The following is a 22,347-nucleotide window of genomic DNA, read 5'->3' as shown; positions in this document are numbered from 1 at the left end:
CATTAGGACCACACATGCCATCCTTACAGCCTGCCCCTCGGTCAGGCACAGTGCAAAGCATTTTAAGCCAATTATCCATCTTAACCAATTTCTTCAACAACCTGAGAAAGATGGTGGCTTCTGTTATCTCCAACTGACAGCTAAGGACACTGAAATTCAAAGAAGTTATTTATCTTTTCCAAGACAAACATTAATACTGAAACCAAGATGTGAGTTGGGACAGTGTAACTAGAGGCCCTGTCCAGCACATCCAATGCTTGTCACCTCCTATCTCTATGAGTACCACATATTGTCCCTGACTAATGGCATTCTCTTAAGGATTCAACTTCCATCTATATGCATGCCAAGGCTTCAGTCACCTCTCTCCTGTAGTCTCTCACTTGATTTTCAGATTATTTTCAACTGCCTTCCTAATACTTGGTAATCAATATGTCCAAAACCCCAGCACATTATATATGTAATGTAATGTAAAGCTGTGCAAATGTAGAGACAGTAATGTTACTGAGGAATGAGAGGATGAAGAGAAAATAGATAATTAAACAGTACAGGATTCACTGCTGAGGGGATAAAAATATTCTACCGTGGGGTATGCTGATAGCTATACAAATCTGTAAGTAAACTAAAAACCACTGAATTGTACTATTTAAACTGCTTAATTGTGCCATATAAATTACAGATTGATAAAGCTAGTTTAAAAAACAAAAAAATGTTGCAGAGTTAACAGTGTGGCTTCTACTGAAATGCTGAGTCCAAATTCAGTCCACTTTGCCCTGCTACTCACTGAGACCCAAGTCATTCATTATCCCTCAACTTTGAGCTAATCAGTTGCATCTGGACAATGCAATGTAAGTGATAAAACCTAATTTAATTTGTTTCAAGAGACAACACATACCTGAATTAGCACTGCAGAATGTGTTAGAGCATCGTTCAGCATCGTGAGCACATTTGACGTAGGAACGACCCCAGGATCATGGCCCCAAGAGGTTATGAGTAACCGATCATAACCCTATTGGAAAGATGAGTAACATGAAATGGCACTTTGAAAGAAGGGAAAATTACAAAAGTTACCTAATTCTGCATAGCAATTTCTGTGCCCCCCCCCCCCCCCCAAATAGCTCACAGGGCTTGACCAACGTGTATGAGGCCCTGAGGTCAATCCTTAACAGAATAGACTGGAACAAAAGAGGAGAAAGCCTCTCACACATACCTGGAATATATCTGGCAGTTTCCGAAGTCTTGTGCCTTTGGACAATAAGAGAGATGGTGGTCCTTGCCCAGTGATATGGTAAATATACAATTTAAACCAGACAGAACTGACTTCTGGAATAGCTGGTCCAATATGCTATAACCATAAAAGAAGCAAGATAAAGCTATAATTTTATCTAAATAGTCAAATTTCATAAATAACCAATATAATCTTCTAATTAGTGAATATATACTTTAACTGCTTCATACATATTTTAACTGCTGTTACCCTTATGAAGGTAAATGCTAATTAATCCAGTAAAATAGTTTTGTCTTCACACTGGGATTAAGATGTAGTTCTGCACTATTAAGAGACTGAACTTTAAATCGGACTCCCCAGGTCTGAGTCTAGGTTTCACCCCTTCAGCCATATCACCTTTACAACGGTTCTTACACTCTATGCCTGCCCATTTGCTCCATCCACAGAAGCTCACGAAAGGATGTACCACATGAAGGTGCTGTAAGGTGCTGTAAGGGTTGAAAGTAGTGCCTGGCTAACAACTTCCACATAGAGCAGCAGTCATTACTATCACGTGTTGCTTTTCAAAAGAAAGATGATGTCCCCTTCATCCATTTTCCCACCTGTGCAGACAGCTCACAGATTGTTTCTACTAGGCAAAAGCACTGAGTTAAATGGAAGGGATGTAAAGTATTGTACAAAAGCTTTGTAAAAATCTAGTTCCATTCTTGTTGACACCAGACAAGGACTTTGTCCTAAGGATGAATGATGCGAGGCAACTAGAGCCCACGGAGAGCAATAACAAACTCGGTACCTAAATCCCTTCCTCCCTTCTCAATCCCCGAGCCCTGCACATTCAGGAATCCAGGATGGATGGACCACTGTACATCTTCCTTGCTGATTATACAAAACACCATAGTCATTTGAACAAACCCTATGGTTACCTAGTAACTGCTAGCTTGCAAAGCCCATCTTTTCTTCTCACCTAACTTAGCATTACACTTTTTTGAAATATCTGCTATTCTCTTAAATTTATCCAAACTCTCATTCCAGAACATTCAAAATGTTCTCTTAAAGTATTTCATATGAATACATTTTTAATCTAAGGTGTCACGAGTTACTTAGTGATATACAAGCTAAATATACACTTAACAATTTGAATGTGACAGCATCTTACAAGAGAAAACAGGCCAGTTTCCTCAATGAAATGACCACACTCCCATCTGAAGCCTCTAAGTGAGTTATTACCTGAGGAGTGCAGCTGCTGACTGGACGGATTTCATTGGTAAGAGGAGCCATAGACACAAGCAGTGTGTAGTTTTTGTTTAGAACTCTGCTACAAGTTGCTGGGTCCAAACCAAGAAGGCTTTCGCAGCGTAAGAGATCCAGGGGAAAACCTGAGTTATAACAAAGCACACACACAGGACATAACAAATTGACCATGTGAAACAAAAGTGTTGAAGATAAGCTGTTGATCACTGCCTTAAGACATTATTTTTGTCTTTAATTATAAACAGATTCTTTTCTCACATAATATTACAGTTTCTATTACTTCTATTCCTCTGAAGTTCCTCCCTACCTGCCTCCCTTCTGGATTCACTCACTTTTCGTCTTTCATTAGAAAAGAACAGGCTTCCAAGGGATAATAATAATAATAAAATATAATAAAAAATATAATAAAACCAAAAAAAAAATCACATTAAAACCAAAAAAAAAAAAAAAAAAAAAAAAAAAAAAGAGCCAAAAAGAGGAGAATCAGAAATCTACCCATCTGCACGCTCGGGAGTCCCATACAAACTCTAGGTCATATGTACTATGCAGAGGACATGTGCAGACTGCACAGGCCCTGAGCGTGCTGTATCAAGATTTACTGTTTTCAAAGGTACAATAACTGCTAAGAGACCACATTTCCAACAGGACACTGTTAAGACTGGAAGCTTGGGTCTAGACTGAAGGCTGTGCTCTCCTGGAGGAGCGCCTCTTCTGACTCTCACTTCACTCCATTCCCATCCCAAGTGCTCTGCAGTGTGTTCTGACAACCAAGTGTCAAGATGCCAAAGTGTCAAGGAAAGCTGTGTCCCCCCCTCCCCCGATGGCAATCTCTAGAGCAGTGGTTCTTAACCTGTGGGTCAAAACCTCTTCAGGGGGCTGAGTGATATTTCACAGGGGTTGCCTAAAACCATCAAAAAACAGATATTTATGTTACGATGCATGATAGCAAAATTATAGTTATGAAGTGGACACAAAAATAATTTTATGGTTGGGGGGTCATCACAACATGAGGCACTGTATTAAAGGTTCACAGCATTAGAAGGTTGAGAACCACTGCTCTAGAGAAAATCACACCTTAGATCTGATTCTAGCATAGAGGTAAGCATCCCTCAGTTAGAAATTTGTGCTCTAATTTGCTGGTCTATAAAGCAAGAATTCAGCATGCATTTTAAGCAACCACTATCCTCTATCCTCTGGAAACTATCCATCCCATCCTATTGCTCTCCAGGGGCAGAGAGAAGCTATGCAGGTAATGAGCAGTACCTGCTGCACAAGCCTGACTACCTGAGTCTGATCCCCAGAGCCCACAAAGCCAGAATAGAACTGACTCTTGAAAAATGCCCTCTAACCTCCATATGTACAACTGACACATCAATACCACACTCACACATGTATGCACACCCACGCACATGCACACAAACACCTTAGTCCTATTGGTCTATAAAGGAGGTGTTTAAGATTGAAACTAACTTAACAGGTCCTGTGGGCCACTTCCCCTTCATGAAAGAATGCATCTAAAGAAGTGTACAGCCTGCTCAAAGGCCCAAGATGCTCCCAGCATAGCTAGCACCAAGATCCTGATCTCTCATACAGTGCCCAGAAAAATAAAGTCGATTCCTAGGAGACTGCTTAATACGCACAAAATAAGATATTGTTGGGGGAAAATGGGGTCAAGTCACAAGGAGACAGAGAACAGTTTGAAGGTAAAATGAGGCAACTAGAGCACAGAAACAACTGAGACAGAAATGACAAGTCACTTGAAGAGACTGCTAATAACACAGAGGCGATGCTAGAGAAGAGAGCGTGACTAGTTTGCAACAACTACAGTTGAGAAAGAGCCACTGCTGATGCTAAATCCCAGGGCAAGGTCTTAAAGTATCTCCCACAGATTTCCTCTATAGTGCGGTATCATGGAGAAATTAATTTGGGTGACCAAATTAATATCAGCAGCAAGAGGAAGATGAACAGCATGAATCCAGACACCAAATCCTCAGGAAATCAGAGCACCACTTGTATGGTATCCAGACAGGAACAAGCCACAGCCTATCTGTAAGGAACAGCATGCCCTAAGATGAGAAATATGCATACAAACCAACAGACGTGGGATATAGTGCTTTTGAACACTAAGAATGGCATTAAAAATAAATAAGCAACCAAGCAAACATGAATTTGTTACAGAATAAAGAGAATAAAAGAAACATGATTAAATATAATACTCTTCCTAGGCTGGAGCCCACCCTTGAAAGAGAGCAGCATGAGGGAAGGATATTAACGTTACTGACCAGCAACAGGGTGGGCAGACATGACAGAAGGCTGTGATAAACAACTGATCCCCAAATTCTACGCTGAGAGATTACTCTTGTTCTCAAAATCTGAGAGTCCTATTCTAGAGCTTACGGCCTATGAGCTAGTATAAGACAGATATACTGACAGGAGGAACAGTACCTGGTTCACAGACGGGAAAGGAGAGGAGGCAGACTCCCTTATAAAGACCAAAGAGATTTCAGCTGCACAGTGAGGAACTGTACAAAAGACACTTATAAGAGAACTTAACAAAAACTTCGTCTTGGTATTTAGGAAAGATTTTGATAAATAAGATTGGGAGCATGGCATATGGTTACAGTGGAAAGTGGACGACACATGGGGCAGAAACAAGTCATGTGAGAAGTGGCATGGTAACACAGGGTGCGGAACAGACTGGAGACATTCTACTGTAAGGTGTCACTCAGCAAGAACTTTGGGGGCCTGGAATCTGCAAAGATTCCTACCTACAGTCTGACTAACAAGCATCTTATTCTGACCAATCAGATGAGAGGCAAATTCAACCAACCATTTGTGAGGCAAAGGGAGAGAACTCAGAGGCTGTTTCTGCCTTGTCAGATATGAACAGGGAGAGAACACAGAAATTTCATGAAAACTGTGTGGAAAAAGGATGGTCCTTAAAGTCTTTTCTAAAACACAAATGGATGAGGGGATTCCCAACCTTCAGGTAAAAGCCAGGGTTATTAATGTCAATTACAAAATACATTTAATGTACATTAGGGCAGGGAACTACGAAATCTAGAGTTCCAAGTGACTGGAGCACTTTCTAAGACTTTTACGACTATGATTACTCATCTATAAATATAGATTAGCTTCTAAATGTTTCCAAAGTCAAGGTACCAAATTACAAACTTACATTGACCATAATGAAAAGATGTCTTTTTGTTATTGAAAATAGGTTGTTTTCATAGAATATATTCTGACTAGTGTGCCTCCCCACCTCTCTACCCACCCAAGACTAAATCCTTTCTTTCTCTATCTCATTAGTATGCAAACAGGCATCTTAAAATAATAACAAAATAAAATACAATCAAACTGGAATAGGATGAAACAAATTAAAAGAAGGAAAAGCATACAGACACAGAGAAACACACGTCCACACATACAGCAACACCAGATACCATAATACATACCCAAAAGTCATGTAAGGGAAAATATAAATAAAGAAAAATAATAAAGAAAAATCCAGACAATATGACTATGAAGTGTGCACTGTGTTCATTCTGTGCTGGCCATCTACTGAGCTGCCCAGTCTAACAGCTTCATGACTAAGTACTCCTATAACCTTTCTGTCAGTCCTGTCAGACTGAACAAATGTTACTAGTACAGGAGAAGAAAGGAAGAGGGTGAAAGACGGTGAGAAACAGCTGACACGGTTCTCAGAGAACAGGCTGCCAGCTCCATGTCTGAAAACATGTGCTGATGGAATGAGGTACATGGCCTGCTTCAATTCTTGAAAAGAAGGTCACTGTCGTGTCTTCACAATCCAGTATATTTCCATACCATAGTTGGGCTGGTCTGGCTGAGAGGTCTGAGCTACCAGATCTTTATTATGACGAAGAAAGAGAATAGTGTTCCTCAGAGTAAGTGCATGGTCAAAGTATCTCTGTGCTTCTCCTTCACCAGTGCTCTGAACCTAAACCAAGAGAAAACAGATTGTTTTTAAAATACCACTCTCATACTATTCATCCTAATAATCATGTAACACAGGTATAAATACATTAAAAATAACAACAACAAAAATAAAAACAGAATTCCCAGGAAATGATTTTGAGAAAGTTCCCGTCACCTCCTAAGATGGGAGGAGGACTCCAAGTAGAACAACTCTAACAACTGAGTGAACTACCGCGGAGCACACGTTTACGCTCTGTGTCCCTGTATGATTCAAAGAGGGGAAGTTCCAAAGCCAGGTCAGCTTCATCCACAGAGTAGAACAAGAATAATCAGATCAGGACATCAAGTGTACAGTAAGACAGAAAACCCATAACTAGCACAGCATCTGGAAGAATAGGGGTGAGAATTACAAACACGAAGCAAGTGTTCTGTATTATGCTGAGGTCTGGTCTGCTGCTCTTTACTGTTAATGCTAAATATTGGTCCAAAAGGTTACCCAGGACAAGAGAATCCACACGTACACCAAGAGATGCTATGGGATCTTGCTCCTTAATTTAGAACTACCGGTTGAATAAAGATGCCTACAGCCTGTAGCTGGGAAAAAGAGAGGTAGGCAGAGTTTTGGTTCCCAGGCTTGGGTTCTGAGGAGAACCCTGAATGGGGGGTGAGGAGAGAAGGTGGGAAAAAAAAGAAGCCATAGAACAGGTAAGTCATGAGAAATGGCCATGAGGACTGGTCAATTGGAGTTAAGAGCTGCCCACAAGGAATGTGACAAATTATAACTCAGTGTTATAAATAAGGAAGTAGATTTTAATAGCTTAGAGGGTAGATATCTGCCTAGCTCTAGTGCACTATAAATATTACATTTCTAAAATTAGTATATAAATATAAAAAATTATGTCTTTTATCTGAACTGAATGATCACCAGAAGGATAGAAACTCCCAACTGACATCAAATATTTATTACAACAGTATTATTTCATATATGTTTTACACTAATGAATATAAAATTCCTATGGAATAGTAAAATAAAAACCTATTTATTTATGACAAAGAAATTACAAAATCACTACAAATCCTCTAAATGAAACATTTAATGTATAAAATTCATAACCACCTACCTAAACTATTAGCTAAGTTGCAGATCTGACAAACGGAATACAAAGAAAAGAGGACAGGATGAAACGCAGTGAAGAAAAGCACCAGTGCATGGTACTAGGCTTACTCAGTGAAGGGAGGGAGTGGGTAAAGCAAACACAGCTCACATCAAGGTGCTAACAGGAATAAGAACAGTGGGCATAAATACAGTACTCAGGAACACTGTTCCACATTAAAAACAAAAGAAACAAAAACCTAAATAGAACAGCCTCAGAGCTTACCTCAGTCATATCACATTAAAAAAGAATAAACAGTTAGAAAAGATTAAAGATGTTCCACAGACTAAGATGTCTATACCCCATTTCTCAATATATCAAATCTCATTAGGAGTTAGTCACGTCGCCTTACGATCACTGTGCTGATGTCTAAGCAGCACCATAGGAGAAGACAGGGTAGAGTCCGGAAGAAGCAGGGATATTCCAAGACAGAGGACAAGGTGCATATACATCGGTAGGGCTGCCATCACAAGCAGTAGGAAAGGTTCCAGCCATGCTGCCCTAGGGCACTGACCTTCTCTAGTTCTATAAGGAAGCTGTCCAGAGACTCATCTGAGAGTTTGCCCACTTCAAACATGGTGACTGCATGGCTTTTCAAGTTCTGCAAAAAGAAGCAGATTATTAAGCCACGCTTTTCCTTTTTTATGCTAACAATATTTATTATGCTCTCTAACACATCACAACTGAAAGACAGCAACATGAGCATCTGCTTCGCTCCTCACTGAGACTCACACTGTCAGAGGAATGTGACCCAGCTGGCTGCTTTCAGGACTTGTTCTAAACACAAGGACACATTTACACAGCAGCAATGATTGTATATCTCATCTTACTTTAAACATCATTACACCCACAAGCACTGGACTTACTGGTGAAAGGTTTCCCATCATTAAGAATGCAGTAAGAGTTGAGTCAAATAGGAATGCAATTCGTTTTGTGTGCCCAGTGGACAGACTCAAACTGCTGACGCTGGCCGTGTCAGCTGAAAGAAAAAAATAGAATATGCAATCAAGTCAATGAAAGCCTTCTTTGCTTATCGTCTGAAATAGTTTTGCTTCAGCAAACAAACTTAATTAAATATAAGCAATACCGTGGTCTTAAGACATCAAGTGTTTTTGCATCAGGGCCTCACTCTACTGCACACACTGGCCTTAATTCCAATCTTCCTGCATTTAGCTCCCTGGTACTAAGATTATAGGTATGTACCATTTAAAAAAAAATGTAAAAGGCATTTAGCTTTGTGTTGATGTGCTAGTTTGTCAAATCAATCTGACACAAGCCAGGATCACTGAAGAAGGGGGACGGTAAGACCAGCCTGAAGGCATGTCAGTGAGGCATTTTCATGATTAAGGATTGATGTTGGAGGCCCAGCTCCCTGTGGTGGGCGCCTCCCCTGAGCAAATGGCCCTGGAAGTATGAGAAAGGAGCATGAGCCTCGGGAGTAAACAGTAAGCAGCACTCCCTCAGGGGTCTGCCTGAATTCCTGCTGGCAGACTCCTGCCTCACAGGTCTGCCTTGGCCTCTCTTCACAATGGGCTGTAATGGGCTGTCAGCTGTAAGCTCAAATAAACCCTTTTCCTCCTCAAGTTGCTTTTGGTATTGGTGTTTTATCAGAGCAACAGAAAAGCCAATGAGCACAGCTAATTTCCTTGAAAACTATAAATAATAATCCTTGGTAATCATCAGATCAATAAGCACTACCAACAGGCCCATGTTTCTCAGTGTGTGACCTGTGTGTCAGGCAGAACAGGAGAAAGGCCATCCCAGGTTCCTACTGCCCTCAGCATTAACCCTGCACGTCTCCCTTTGGGCTGAGTCACACGTTCTCTTTGGCTAACATGGCCTTTTCTCAATGACCCCTGAACTCACAGCCACGCTAACCACAGCCTCTTCCTGAAGTCAAAGGTTAGAATTTTTATTTGGTTCTGCATCCCCAAACACTTCAACTGTTTATGTTTTGGGGGTTATACTCCATCACCTCCTGCCTCAACTTAATTTGTAGGTGGCAAATACCATGTTCTTATTTATCGTATACCTGCCAGGCTCTGACAGCGTTGGTAAGGTCCCAGACTGCATACCAAATAAGAAGCCTAAAGAGAGAGCTATAAAGGAGATGTAGGGCTGCATCTGGACATATGGCAGACCAACAGACAGACTCTAAGTTAAACTGAGTTGCTAACCTGGATCCTCTTGACTATTTGTATCTGTGTCAGTAGCAGAAGAGGCTTCTTGCACAGGACTCCTACTTTCCCCACCATCCCATGATAAGAGCATCTTTTGTGGGTCTAACGTGCTCCTGTTAATGAAGAATACATTCATTTTTAAAAGCCACATAAATTATCCCACCTGAACATAGCTACTGAGGTTGGTACTTACAACTGCGAACGACCAAACATAACCAAGAACATAACATAAACCAAGGCCTAAGTCTGAAACTGAGATGAGTTCTCAAACTGCTCTGGCCATACACAGAGAGCACTGTGACCAAAACTCAAGCACAGGCTTCAGGGAATCCAAGGTCTTCTAAATTTTATAAAATACCGTATGTGCTTTTTCCTTAAACAAAGCGTCCTTAGTTTCCATCAGATTATACAGAAGATGAATCATACCCAGATGACTGAGACACTAGGATTCAGGATCCACCTCCATAGGCAGAGTGAACTAAAAAACTTTCTGCATGTAAAAATTCTTTTCAAAAGGAAACTGTCATACGGGATAAATGAATTACTTTAATCTGTTCACAGATGGAACGTTCTTCCATGATGAATGAAGTTGGTCCAAGTTTATTACTTGTCCCTTCTTATGGGCAAAGCCCAATCGGCAATACATTGAAACAGCATTCTGAAAGGAATGGAAGGAAAATTAGCATTAAAACAGACATCAGACTATTTGAAGAGAAAAATACCGTACAAGACTAATGCCAGCGTTTCCGTTCCTCACAGACAGAACAGTCCAAGCCAGGACTGCTGTCCCTAGATCCTCTTCTAATGAGGCCAGAGCTGCGGCCTTAACAAGATACTGACCAGGCTGCTTCCTGCTGCCCACATTAATGTGAGTGCTCTGGTCCATTCTGCCTGGTGGAAAACAGACTCAGGGCTTCTCATCTTGCCCCTTCTTTCTCTGCAACCGTTCCTTTACCATGGAGACTCCCTCGAGCAGCCAATTAGGATCAGTAATGTATCAAGATAAAAATCAACTAGCAAAATCCACCCAGTACTCACATTACACATAGAAGGTTAAAAGAGTCATACCTTTACCAGCGATAAGTCTATCTCAAGAACATTAGCAAGCTAGAAAACAAAACTGAAAATTACTGTTCCGTTCTCAGCATTCTCAGTAAGTCTTCTCAAGAATACTTTTGCCACACTTACCTCTGCAACATTAGTGTGCTCATCTATTGACACAAATATCTTATAGAGTAGGGTTTCGAAATAATCACCTTGTACCCGATTCATTACAAAACCTTCCAGAGGAGGAACTGAAATAAACAAAAACTTTCTCAGTACTGGGTTTCATAAAACAACAAAGTATAACTCAAATGCCTATGCAAAAAGAGAAATCATTCAGAAACTGAATACAACTTTTATGCATTTCATCCACTCCATAGCAACCTTTCAAAATCCCCACAGTTAAGCAACCTTTCAAAGTCCCCACAGTTAAGGACACATACACCATCATCTACACAGAGCTGTCTAAAGGTTCACAAGAAACTCTCCATTACCGAGACAAAGGGAATACTAGGCAGTACAGACTTAGGAAAACACATGAGGGCGGGGCTGAGCCTCAGAAGGCTTGAGATACGTGTGCTTTTGATGCCTGCCGGCCAAGGACTGCTGGAAAGAGCTAATAACCCCTCGGGAACAAGTGGAGGAAAGCTGGCTCACTGCCATTCTCCCCCATCTCTCTCTACCCTGAGAAGAAACCAGTCTGCAGAGGTTACTAACGCCTGCTCTTCCTCAGGGTCCAGAGGTCAAGACCAGCACACAAGGTATCCATTCATACTCAAGCTCTCTCTCTCCTGTCCAAATGCTTTCATCTGATTTAGCAGCAAGTTCTGCCTAGTAAACAGTAAAGGGTGTGCTTTTGTTCACGCCCTTCCGTGGGTCTGCATCCCTTCAAATTATCCTAGGAAAGGGCCAGCAAAATGGATGAGTGAAGGCACCCAATGGCAAGTCCAACAACCTACACTTAGTGCCCCTACACCCCTACATGGCAGAAGAGAATTAGATTCCTAAAACCTGTGCTCTGACTTCCTTCCACACGAACACCGCAACATGCACTCACATACACACTGTGAAATGTAAAAAATGAAATTTTACAGACAAGTGGAGCACACAGGCCACCAATAATAAAAAGCAAAGGTTTCTTTTTAGAAATTAACTTTAGAATAAGTTAATTCTTATCCTACAGTACTGCTGTGTTCAAGCATTTCCTGAATGAATACTGGTTGGGTGCTGAGCACCTGCCAAGTACATTACATTCATCATCCCATCTTTTAGCCCTACAGGTTGTATAGTATTATAATTTCCCTTCCTTGGAGATACCAAGGTACTAAGAAGTTAGAAATTTCAATATATAATTTACATCTGAATAATAGGATGGGAAAACTCCTTATAGAGACATAAAATCAGTTTCTAATATGTATTAATTTAATATAAAAGTATGAACTAAATTCCAGCCTAAGCTGTGGGTGTGCACTGGCCATGGGCTGGAGGGGTGACTTGGTGGTTGCAAACATGTACTGTTCTTGCAGACTCAGGTTCAACCCCAACACCCTCATCAGACAGCTTATAGCTCCTTGTAACTCCAGCTCCAGGCTTATGTGCATACACAGAATATGCACAGTACATGTAAATACATAATAAAAATATTTTTAAATAAAAGATACTGGTCATCCAAATACAATGAATGGAATCATTATTTCATCTCAAATATAAAACTACATTCCAGGCAAACTACAGATTTGACAAGTTATTCAGAATTTTATGTATGTATATTATATAATTTTTCAATGATATATTCTTTAAGTACCTTTTTTTAAAAGAAAGAAAAATATAGGCACTGAAGCATTAAAATATACACATAGAAAAAAAAAAGACTCTAAGAGCCAAAACACCAGGACATCTACTATGAGACGTTCTTTTTTTTTTTTTTTAAGAAAAAAAAAAAGCAAGAAGTGGAGGAGGGAAAGAGAGGTGATCTGGGCAGAGCTGAAGGGTGAATAGAATCAAGACATGTTGTATGAAGTTCCCTGAGAATAAAACAGTGTTTCTCTAAGTGCATTAACACTGGAGTCCTCCAAAGCACCGCTAAGAGCACTCCTTCCTCCAAACTCAAGTGCTCCACATCCACAGTGCTGCATCTTGGCAGACCATCTGGAATGCCTCCCCTGAAATAGCCTGCCAGGGTTTCATGCAGAATCTGATGGGCTCCAAGTTGCCAACTTTGTGGGTTCTTCCAAATAGAGGACCAGCCAAGAGAGGTGGCATGCTAGCAAGCAGGCTGAGTCCAGTCCAGCAGCTACAAAGGCTACATCTGCCTGCACTACCCAACTGCTAAGTGTTGAGGGAACCACAGCAGACTCTATCACTACAGGGAATTCAGCCCTCCTCCGCTCACTCCAACAGACTGAAGTGCTATTACAAAGCTGGGTGTGGTGGTGGCATATATGAGGCAGAGGCAGGAGGGTGAGTAATTTAAAGCAAACCTCAGCTACATACAAGTTCAAGGCTAGCTGGGGCTATATTAGAACTTCAAACCAAAGAGGTACTCAAATAGTCAGCAGTTAAACAGACTGAAGTGAACAAATCCAATCTAATCCAACTTTGGAGGGAATCTCAGATGAGTTCAGTCAGCTTATCAGGTAAGAATAGGGACTAGAATAAATCTTCCAAATCCCAATGGTGAAGAGACCACTACCACAATCTCTACCTCCAAAGACTCATTTCCTGCTAACAGTGCAAATTCAACCTACTGCTCTACTTGTTACATCATCAACCTCAATCCCAGATTAGATAAGTGTTTCACCTCCTTTGTAACTGTCTTTCCAAACTTAAAACAGAGCTCACGTAAGCATACGGTCCACAATGTGTTACAGGGTTGGGAACGAATCTCCCTAACATACCGTCTTATAGTGTTTCTATTCCTGCACAAACATCATGACCAAGAAGCAAGTTGGGGAGGAAAGGGTTTATTCAGCTTACACTTCCACATTGCTGTTCATCACCAAAGAAGTCAGGACTGGAACTCAAGCAGGTCAGGAAGCAGGAGCTGATGCAGAGGCCATGGATGGATGTTACTGGATTGCTTCCTCTGGCTTGCTTAGCCTGCTCTCTTTTAGAACCCAAGACCACCAGCCCAGGGACGGCACCACCCACAATGGGCTGGGTCCTCCCACTTTGACTAGTTGAGAAAATGCCTTACAGCTGGGTCTCATCAAGGCATTTCCACAATCGAGGCTCCTTTTTTGTGATAACTCCAGCTTGTGTCAAGTTGACACACAAAACCAGCCAGTAACACATATGCTACTCAAAGGAAGGTCAAGACTTCCTACAGCACTAGACCTGACAAGATACAACACTGACAAGAGGAAGTATTTCTGGGATCAGCCACCCACCACCGGTTTCTCAACACCTAGTCATTCTTGGGGATTTGACCCTTTATACTCTTTCTCACAAATATTGCTTCAGTGTGATTTTTAAAATCATAAATAACCACAGTAGCCAAATGACACCAGAAAAGATACTTACTACACACACCTAACTGTAAGTTAGTACTATTACAAAATTTAAAACTTAAAAAAGGTGATTTCATTTGGAATTGTAGGAAATTTATCCTGAAGTTCTATTTTAATATAGTGTATAGATCAAAATAACATAGAAGATGAAATAGTAATAAATAATAATAAAACTACAATAGGTTAAGTGTAAAAGTAAAAATATCCTTCTTTTAAAAAAATCCTCATATCTAAAATTACAGAAAGATTTGTGTCAAATTTATTAGGCTGGAACATAGCATTTAACTTCAAGCAGTCATTCAAAATACAGTGCAAAATGTCAGTCCAGACTCACCTGCTATACAACTGTCATCTGATATGGGCACATCCAGATAAATAAAGCCTTTGTTATACAAACCTACAAAAGCAAAAGCACCTAGTTTAGATGGGACACCATAGGACAGTGTTTCTTCTACTAGTCTGACTGCTAACCTCCTTTGAAGCCTTACAATTGAACACTACACAAAGAAAAGAAAATTGTATAGAGTAAGTAACTACCTCTTCTAAATCTTGATTTCCTAGATATTTTCAGAACTACAAATCTCTTACCAACCATTTATGTAGGTCTGTAATTTCATCTACACCAAAAAATAAAAGACTAAGATCACATTTCAAGTAACATGACTTAAGAAATAGACTCAATTCGGGCCAGTAATTGGTATTAATCATCAACTGTTACAAACAAGTTTTGGGGTTGACTAAGAACATGTGTACTAAACACTTACTGTGTACTACATTGTAATCTAGTGATCCAGAGAGCTGAGGACCTGAGTCGATGATCTTATCAATAGCGCTTTTCTCAGGAAAAGTGCATATCTATGAAAAGGAAAATATTTTCAGTTAAGTTTGTCCTAATTAACTAATTCATAAGAATCCTAAGATGTATTCACATTGGAATCCATAGCTGAAATATGCATAGAATGAAGGTTACTATCCCTAAAGTTAACTAAACTATAGTGCCAACAGTTTAGATAACAAAATCACTGTGACTATCAACATCTGTTGGTTAGCAGTAATGCTCACTCATAAACACCAATGCAATGGAATCAGATACAGGAGTTCAAATCATTCTTATCAAAAGTTCACTGAGAAAAACTCCACATGAAAATGATGAGATTACAACAGTATGGCAGCACCATAAGGAAGGGCTTAGAGTGGGGAGGAGTGGTTAAGAGCACTGACTGCTCTTCCAGAGGTCCTGAGTTCAATCCCCAGCAACCACATGGTGGCTCACAACCATCTGTAATGGGATCCAATGTCCTCTTCTGGTGTGTCTGAAGAAGCGACAGTGTACTCATATGCATAAAATAAATAAATAGTTTTAAAAAAGAAAAAAAGGGCTTAGTAAAGTGAAGCAAAATTCCTGATGCCCTCCAGAAGAATTAGACGAAAACTAAACAAATGAAAGATGAAAAGGCCACACACACCCCTTCAACCACATACAGATATGCCTCGGTCTCCAGGCTCCCAGAGCACCCACCCTTTCCTCAGTCAGCATCCTTCCAGATTGTGTGTGGTGTACACTAATTTCTGGAGACATCACTGCTCTTGATCTTGACACTGTTTCCCATCAGGACACCTACCCCTAGTTCACTGTAATTCAACAGTGACTAGACTACAGATTCCAAAAGAACCTGCCTGAGTATCTATCACTCTTGGACCTTTCATTATAACTTGGGTTATGTAGTTAACTCACTTTCCTTATCTGTGGACTGGGTGCAGAGATTGTCATGAGTCTTGACATAGTTACCTTAGTGTATGGCACATGTACACACAGTCAGTGTTTAGAAATATTAGCCATATTACTATGGCTACTATGACATCATATCACTAGAAGGAAACCACTAATTAAGACCCCAGATTATATACAAGAACCAAATCATGTCTCCTGCACCATTAAAGAGGGCCTTGTAAACTCCACGACTAGCCTATTAAGATCATTTGAATAACTTGATTTTCTACAGTCAAATGTTACTTGTAGGGGATGGTTCTGGTGCTTTGATTGGAAATCTATTTACTGACACTGAAGGTCCTCACTTCCATTGGTTTTTGATCTATCAATAAAGTTGCCAGTGGCCAATGGCTGGGAGGAAAGAAAGAGGAGGGACTTCTAGATTCCTGCAGGCTAGGAGAGAGGAAGAGAATTGAGATACCTGGGGAAGAAAGACTGGACAGACTCAGAGCTACAGAGAGATCTTCCAAAATGTAGGCAGAAAGGGAAAGTGGCCCGAAAGCACCTTGGGCAGCAAGACCAACGGGCTTCACAGAAGGTACTGAGCAACTAAGCTGAGAGCAGATTTACAGATGTTGAGCTAGGAGTGAAGGTAAGGGAACATTAGCTGTGGGAGGCTTAGAAGTGCCAGACATTGCGCTAATGTGTGTGTGTGTTTCATCTGTGGACCCGAGAGAGCTCCTGGGCAGGTGTGTGCACGCGTCCAGTCAGGAACACAAAAGTGCATGCAACAGTTACTTCTGAAAACATTATGTCATTAAAAACTTTAAGTTAAAAAGCAAAAATTCTGGTTTTAATTTTTCCTTTTCCTCAGGTTTTAGCCTATAAGAATCTCTACCTTGATGTCATCTTCTGTGATATATCCAGCCTGCACCACCCACCACGCCTCGATGGCAATTTCTACTGGCTTCATTGGTAGAAGATCATGGGCAGTTTTCCTTCTGAAGAATTTCTGCAATAATACAACATTTAAGGACCTACAGCCAACCCAGATTACCACTGTCTTCTATGATCACGGACCTACAGCCAACCCAGATTACCACTGTCTTCTATGATCACAGAAGACATTACAACAGGCTACATCTTCTCAAATTTTCATGTTTAAAATGCTAACTAGACTATATAACGTAGACTCATTCTTTTTTAACTTATTTTAAAATAAATTACTAAACACAGACATCAATCCAGAAGCATTTCAAATAAAACCCAAGAGGTTAAAAACCTGTACTTGAAAATGTGAACTTATTTCACCCATAAAGTGAATTCTAGGGTAAACTGTCCAATTAAAAAGACAAGCAAAGAAAAGTTAACTTCCAAAAATAAATATTATAAGCTGTAACTCATTGAGCACTTAAGCTCTAACTTGCTGAACACTGAAGATCTGTTCACCAGGCCTATGAGACGCACGTTAACTGGTTCATGTTAGAGGTTGTTATTCCTAGAACTCTAAGCCAAACTTTGGTTATGATCCAGTTCTGACAAAGGGGCTGTAGAGCGAAAGGGGACAACTTACTTTTGAAGATCTACACTGATTCATCAGGTCAATGTACTGGTTTCTTCCTATGCCAAGAAGCCGCAGACCTGTAAGCAAGTCTTTCCTTTAATACAGGTTAGAATGTGAGTATACTATGAGCAATGGCATTGGGGAAAATTCGCACTTATATTCTTTAATAACTGATTGATGTGGCCCATCAATATCTACACAGATGAAACTTCAACTTTGGAAGAGATGAACTGAACACTTCTGACAATGCTAATGAGGTCTTACTAAAAAAGCAGAAGTCCTCCTGGTTTTAAGAAGTAAAACTATGCTTTTCAGCAGAAGTTTCTTATACACAGAACTCCACACCATGATGAATAGAACTTCACTTAGCTAGTAAGCACAGTGAAACACGGCAGACATCTGTGGCACTCGACGGGTTACTGTAAGGTAGGAATCCTGTACGCAGGCTGCTCTCCTTCATCAGACACAGCCCAGACAACAGCAAAGCCTCAGTGGCGAGAGCAGTGATTCTCAACCCTCCAAGCGCAGCGACCCTTTAATAAAGTTGCTCAAGTTGTAGGAATCCCAAACTATACGATTATTTTTGTTGCTACTTCATAACTGTAATTTTGCTAATGTTATGAATCACAATGTAAGCATCTGTTTCCGGATAGTCTTAAGAGACCCAGGACAGGGTACTTTGATCTCGAATGGGTCATAACCCATGGAGTGAGAACCACTCTAGAATAAAGGTTAGACCTAAATTTCTGGCTCCAAATTATACTTCCCAATCTCACATCTGATTTGTATTATGCAATAAAATACCCATTGATAATATTACTCTCAATTTTTACATATTTCAGGTCACAAACACACAATCCTAATGTATTCATATACAAAACCAAAATCTAAATGTTACTCCTTCCCAGCTGGATACTCACAGTCAGCAGCAGTAAAATTAGGCAATGAATCGTAACTTTTCTCACTGTTCATAATGTCCTTTGAAAAAGAAAGAATACAAATTTTGAATTAACTTTCCTCAGATAAGAAAAGAGTTTATGTATCTATTACTACGGTGGAACAGAACATTTACTAACATTACAGGAAACAGTGGATCATAACTGACATCCTAAATGTGCACACACCACTGTGGCACTAAGCCAAGGCAACAATCTAGAAAAGGAAGGGTAAACGGTTGGGTCTGGGTTTCTCAGAAGTCTCTGTGAGTCCCAGACAGTTGCCCTGTAAGTCTCCATTAGAGCCAAGAGCTTTTCAACACTTCACACCCAATCCTTCATCTCTACCCGGAGAGAATGTGCCAACTCCATCAGTATGTATCCAAAACACACACTACTGACAATAGTTCTAATTACTTCCAAGCCTCTGTTCTTATCTCAGTATCAGATTACACTAGGATCTGGCTTCTTCAACACCAATCTTCTCCAGTAATACTATTTATTGTTGGATAAGACCCACCTTCAATGCAATCATTTAAAAATAAAACCTGCAGAACAGAGAGCGTGTGAACGTAAATGTAACAAAGGATGGCAAATATAAAAAAAGTAAAAGTTATATATACCTTAACCTTGTGGATACCAGAAAAAGAATCAGAGCAAGAGGAAGGAGCTGACCTTGTTCCACCACCCCGTGTGTTTCATCAACTGAACTAGCAGAGCTGCCAAGAGAGCACTTCAGAAACAGACTATACGAGTGCACACAGAAAAGTGGCTTACAGCTAAGGAAGGGAGCTTGAAGGCAAGGGCACTGGGCATACCACAAAGTGTACTGGCCTTCCTGTTACTGCAGGTGCTTAGCTTTCCTGGGTATATGCTATTCTCTGCTTTGTCAGTGTCTAGACAGCCCAAAATAGCAGGACTCACATATAAAGTAAATTAATACTAGATTTTAATGTCAAATCTTTATAGAAAGCTTACGTAACAAAACAGTTTAGAATTATTATTAAAGTTATTCAACAAGAACCAAATACAAACTAGCTCTGGAATAAAGTTAAAGGTTAATAATTGCAGCAACTAACAGCCAGGGCAATGGACACTCTGGTGTGTCTCCTTCCTGAGATGTGTATCATACAACACTGGGTGTGCATCCTCGTTTTTATACAGGGTGAACAGTTAAATATACTAGTGTCCTTGATCTTCCTGTTGAAGTCTGAAACCCACATTTCAATCTTACATAGTACAAGCAATAGCTGTAGTAACTGCTGGTAAAATAACTGATTAGTATCATAACTGCACAAAGGGTAAACAACACCTTCTAGAACAGGGAATACAAGCAGCCACCTTTCTAACGTAAAAGCATCAACAATGATGAGCTCATGCGCAAGTATGCCTCAGCTACCTGTGACCAGCATTCCTTTTACACAGTAACTGGGTAGCTCAGAGCCGGTAGGCCGGTGCTCTGCTGGCTGTAAGGTGCTCCTGGCTTGCAGTCCCACCCCACTGTTAACGGTTCCCCACACTAGACACTAACCTCCATGATCCCAGTATAGTATGAGAATGGTGTTATCCTCAGGCCCTTCACCATGATGTCGGATAAGTGGTAAGGGTACAGCATGAGATGATCACGGCTATACTTCAGCAGTTCCTCATAGTATTTGCGCTCATCTTTCTTGACATGCTTAACTGCAAGAATAGGAAAATGTGCCGTTTTCTCAGGTATCTAACTGCTTCACTATAAACACAGCATGAAACACACACCTTTTAACTTTTGAAACAGTATATAAACTAGACAAGGACAAATCAACCGTTGGAACAAAGCAACAATTTTATCTCACACACAAAAAAATGTGAGTCTTTCATACATGTAAGTAAAATGTAATAAGACATATAAGTAGAGGAAAGAATCTTACTAAAACAAGGAAACAGTATAAAATCAACATGCATAAGCTGTAAGTCTTACACCCTTGACCACATCACTTCACAAGATAGCCAGACTAGACTAGTTTTCAAGTTAGTCCATTTTAGAAAAGCATCTTCTGTTTCTGTCTCATGTGTTGTGGATTGAAAGCATGTGTACACCGCTGAGCTGTAACACAACGAGCTGTACATTCACTGTACAGGTCAGGCAGTCTTGGCCTTGCAATTCTCCCAAGTCAGCCCTCCCAGCAGCTGAAATCAGGCCTATTCCACAGGCCTCCTTATTGTCTGTCCATTCATGTGGAGAAGGAGGAGGCCACCCTCCTCCATCACTCAGCATTTTCCCCGTGTTCATTTTAAATGTGTGTACACATATGCAGTGAAGGACAACTTGAGAAACTAGTTTTCCCTCTCCACTATGTAGGTCCTAGGGAATGTCCTATCCTCACAGAGCTCATCTATCTCGCAGACCCTCTACTGGCAGGATTTCTTACTGAGACCTAGACTTAGGCTAAGCAAGCTAGTCAGGTAACTGCCAGGACCTGCCTGTCTCTGCCCCAGGACAAAATTAGACACCTGCTACCACATTTCTTTTTTAATGTAGGCACTGAATACTGTACTCAGGTGTCCACATGATAAGCATGTTATCCAACTGAACTATCTCCCTTGCTACTTACCACATTGTGTTTTTCAAATGTAAAAAGCCTTCTGAATTCATTGGAAAATACCTGTATAGAAACTCTCTGGAGTATTAATGCTTGAAAGAAAAGTTACAGAACCCAGGAAAGTTATGGTGACAAAATAAAATTTAAGTCTGAAAATGATCAAGAACTGATGTCCTTTTTCTTCTCTGGCAAATCCCCTCACACTGATAAAGAGGACATCAAATTCAGATTAAGATTTTTGGGGGCTGGAGAGATGGCTCAGCGGTTAAGAGCACTGACTGCTCTTCCAGAGGTCCTGAGTTCAATCCCCAGCAACCACATGGTAGCTCACAACCATCTATAACGGGATCTGGTGCCCTCTTCTGGTGTGTCTGAAGGCAGCTACAGTGTACTCATAGACATAAAATAAATAAATATATCTCTAAAAAAAAAGAAGATTTTTATAGGAAAAGTAAACCTATAAAAAGCACTCTAAAAAGGAATTTTCATTACACTTAGAAAAATCCAAAATATAAACTGCTATTAGATAGAATGATGTAATCTGAAGGTTCTTAAAGTCCATACATGGAGAAATTTCAGATCCATGCAGAACACACTGAAAACTAAGAGAGATTTATACAAGTGAAAAGACAGAGTCATCTCCCTCCCAGTATAAAACGTCTTCACTTACCTAGGTTATTTCTGTAGCGCAACTGATTGCGGATACTGTACAAAACAACCTGTTTTTCATATTCTCGTTGTGAATTTCCAAGACTCTAAAAGAAATTGTACATGGTCATTACACAGTTTCCAGATGGTACTTTTTGTGCCATAAAATTAAAAAATAAAAAAAGACTGCAATTTTACTCTGGCATCGCTAATTCCTAGAACTGAATAAGTAACATATTCTTAAGTTTTATTATGTTAACTTTACTGTTATGATACTAAAACAAGATCCCACATGTTTTATTTATTTTTTTTTTTTTTGCAGTTTGCCTTTCTAAGATTTACTTAAACTTTTACAGAATATAAATATTTACACAAAATAAAAAACCAGTATAAGAGGGGTTGGGGATTTAGCTCAGTGGTAGAGCACTTGCCTAGCAAGCGCAAGGCCCTGGGTTCAGTCCCCAGCTCCGAAAAAAAGAAAAAGAAAGAAAGAAAAACAGTATAAGAATGTAACAAGAATGTTTACTTGTTAGCAAGATTGGTAATAAAATTTTCCTTCCAAAATATCCAAATTTAAGTGGAATGGATAGATGGATATATAGATGGAT

At 40.1% G+C, this 22,347-nt stretch overlaps 1 protein-coding gene across 3 annotated transcripts in view; it reads right to left on the bottom strand.

Moving 5' to 3' along the window:
* Fam91a1 (family with sequence similarity 91, member A1) overlaps window positions 1-22,347 on the bottom strand; it is a 39,321-nt gene that overhangs the window by 12,393 nt on the left and 4,581 nt on the right. For 2 of the 3 annotated variants that reach the window (XM_087559132.1, NM_001127578.1), the window contains 17 exon segments: window positions 21,762-21,846; window positions 20,041-20,192; window positions 18,495-18,552; window positions 17,584-17,651; window positions 16,909-17,022; window positions 15,064-15,154; window positions 14,634-14,696; window positions 10,935-11,041; window positions 10,815-10,853; window positions 10,292-10,404; window positions 9,744-9,859; window positions 8,433-8,545; window positions 8,081-8,167; window positions 6,302-6,434; window positions 2,453-2,601; window positions 1,208-1,342; window positions 893-1,006 (listed from right to left, as the gene is read on the bottom strand). In XM_087559132.1, coding sequence (XP_087415258.1) covers window positions 893-1,006; window positions 1,208-1,342; window positions 2,453-2,601; window positions 6,302-6,434; window positions 8,081-8,167; window positions 8,433-8,545; window positions 9,744-9,859; window positions 10,292-10,404; window positions 10,815-10,853; window positions 10,935-11,041; window positions 14,634-14,696; window positions 15,064-15,154; window positions 16,909-17,022; window positions 17,584-17,651; window positions 18,495-18,552; window positions 20,041-20,192; window positions 21,762-21,846 — 1,737 coding nt within the window. 3 annotated transcript variants of the gene reach the window in all.

Source organism: Rattus norvegicus, chromosome 7 (genome assembly GCF_021556685.1).
Source record: "Rattus norvegicus strain SHRSP/BbbUtx chromosome 7, alternate assembly SHRSP_T2T, whole genome shotgun sequence".
Lineage (NCBI taxonomy): Eukaryota > Metazoa > Chordata > Mammalia > Rodentia > Muridae > Rattus > Rattus norvegicus.
Note: the sequence above shows the minus strand (reverse complement) of the source record. Positions and strands in the feature narration are given on the sequence as shown.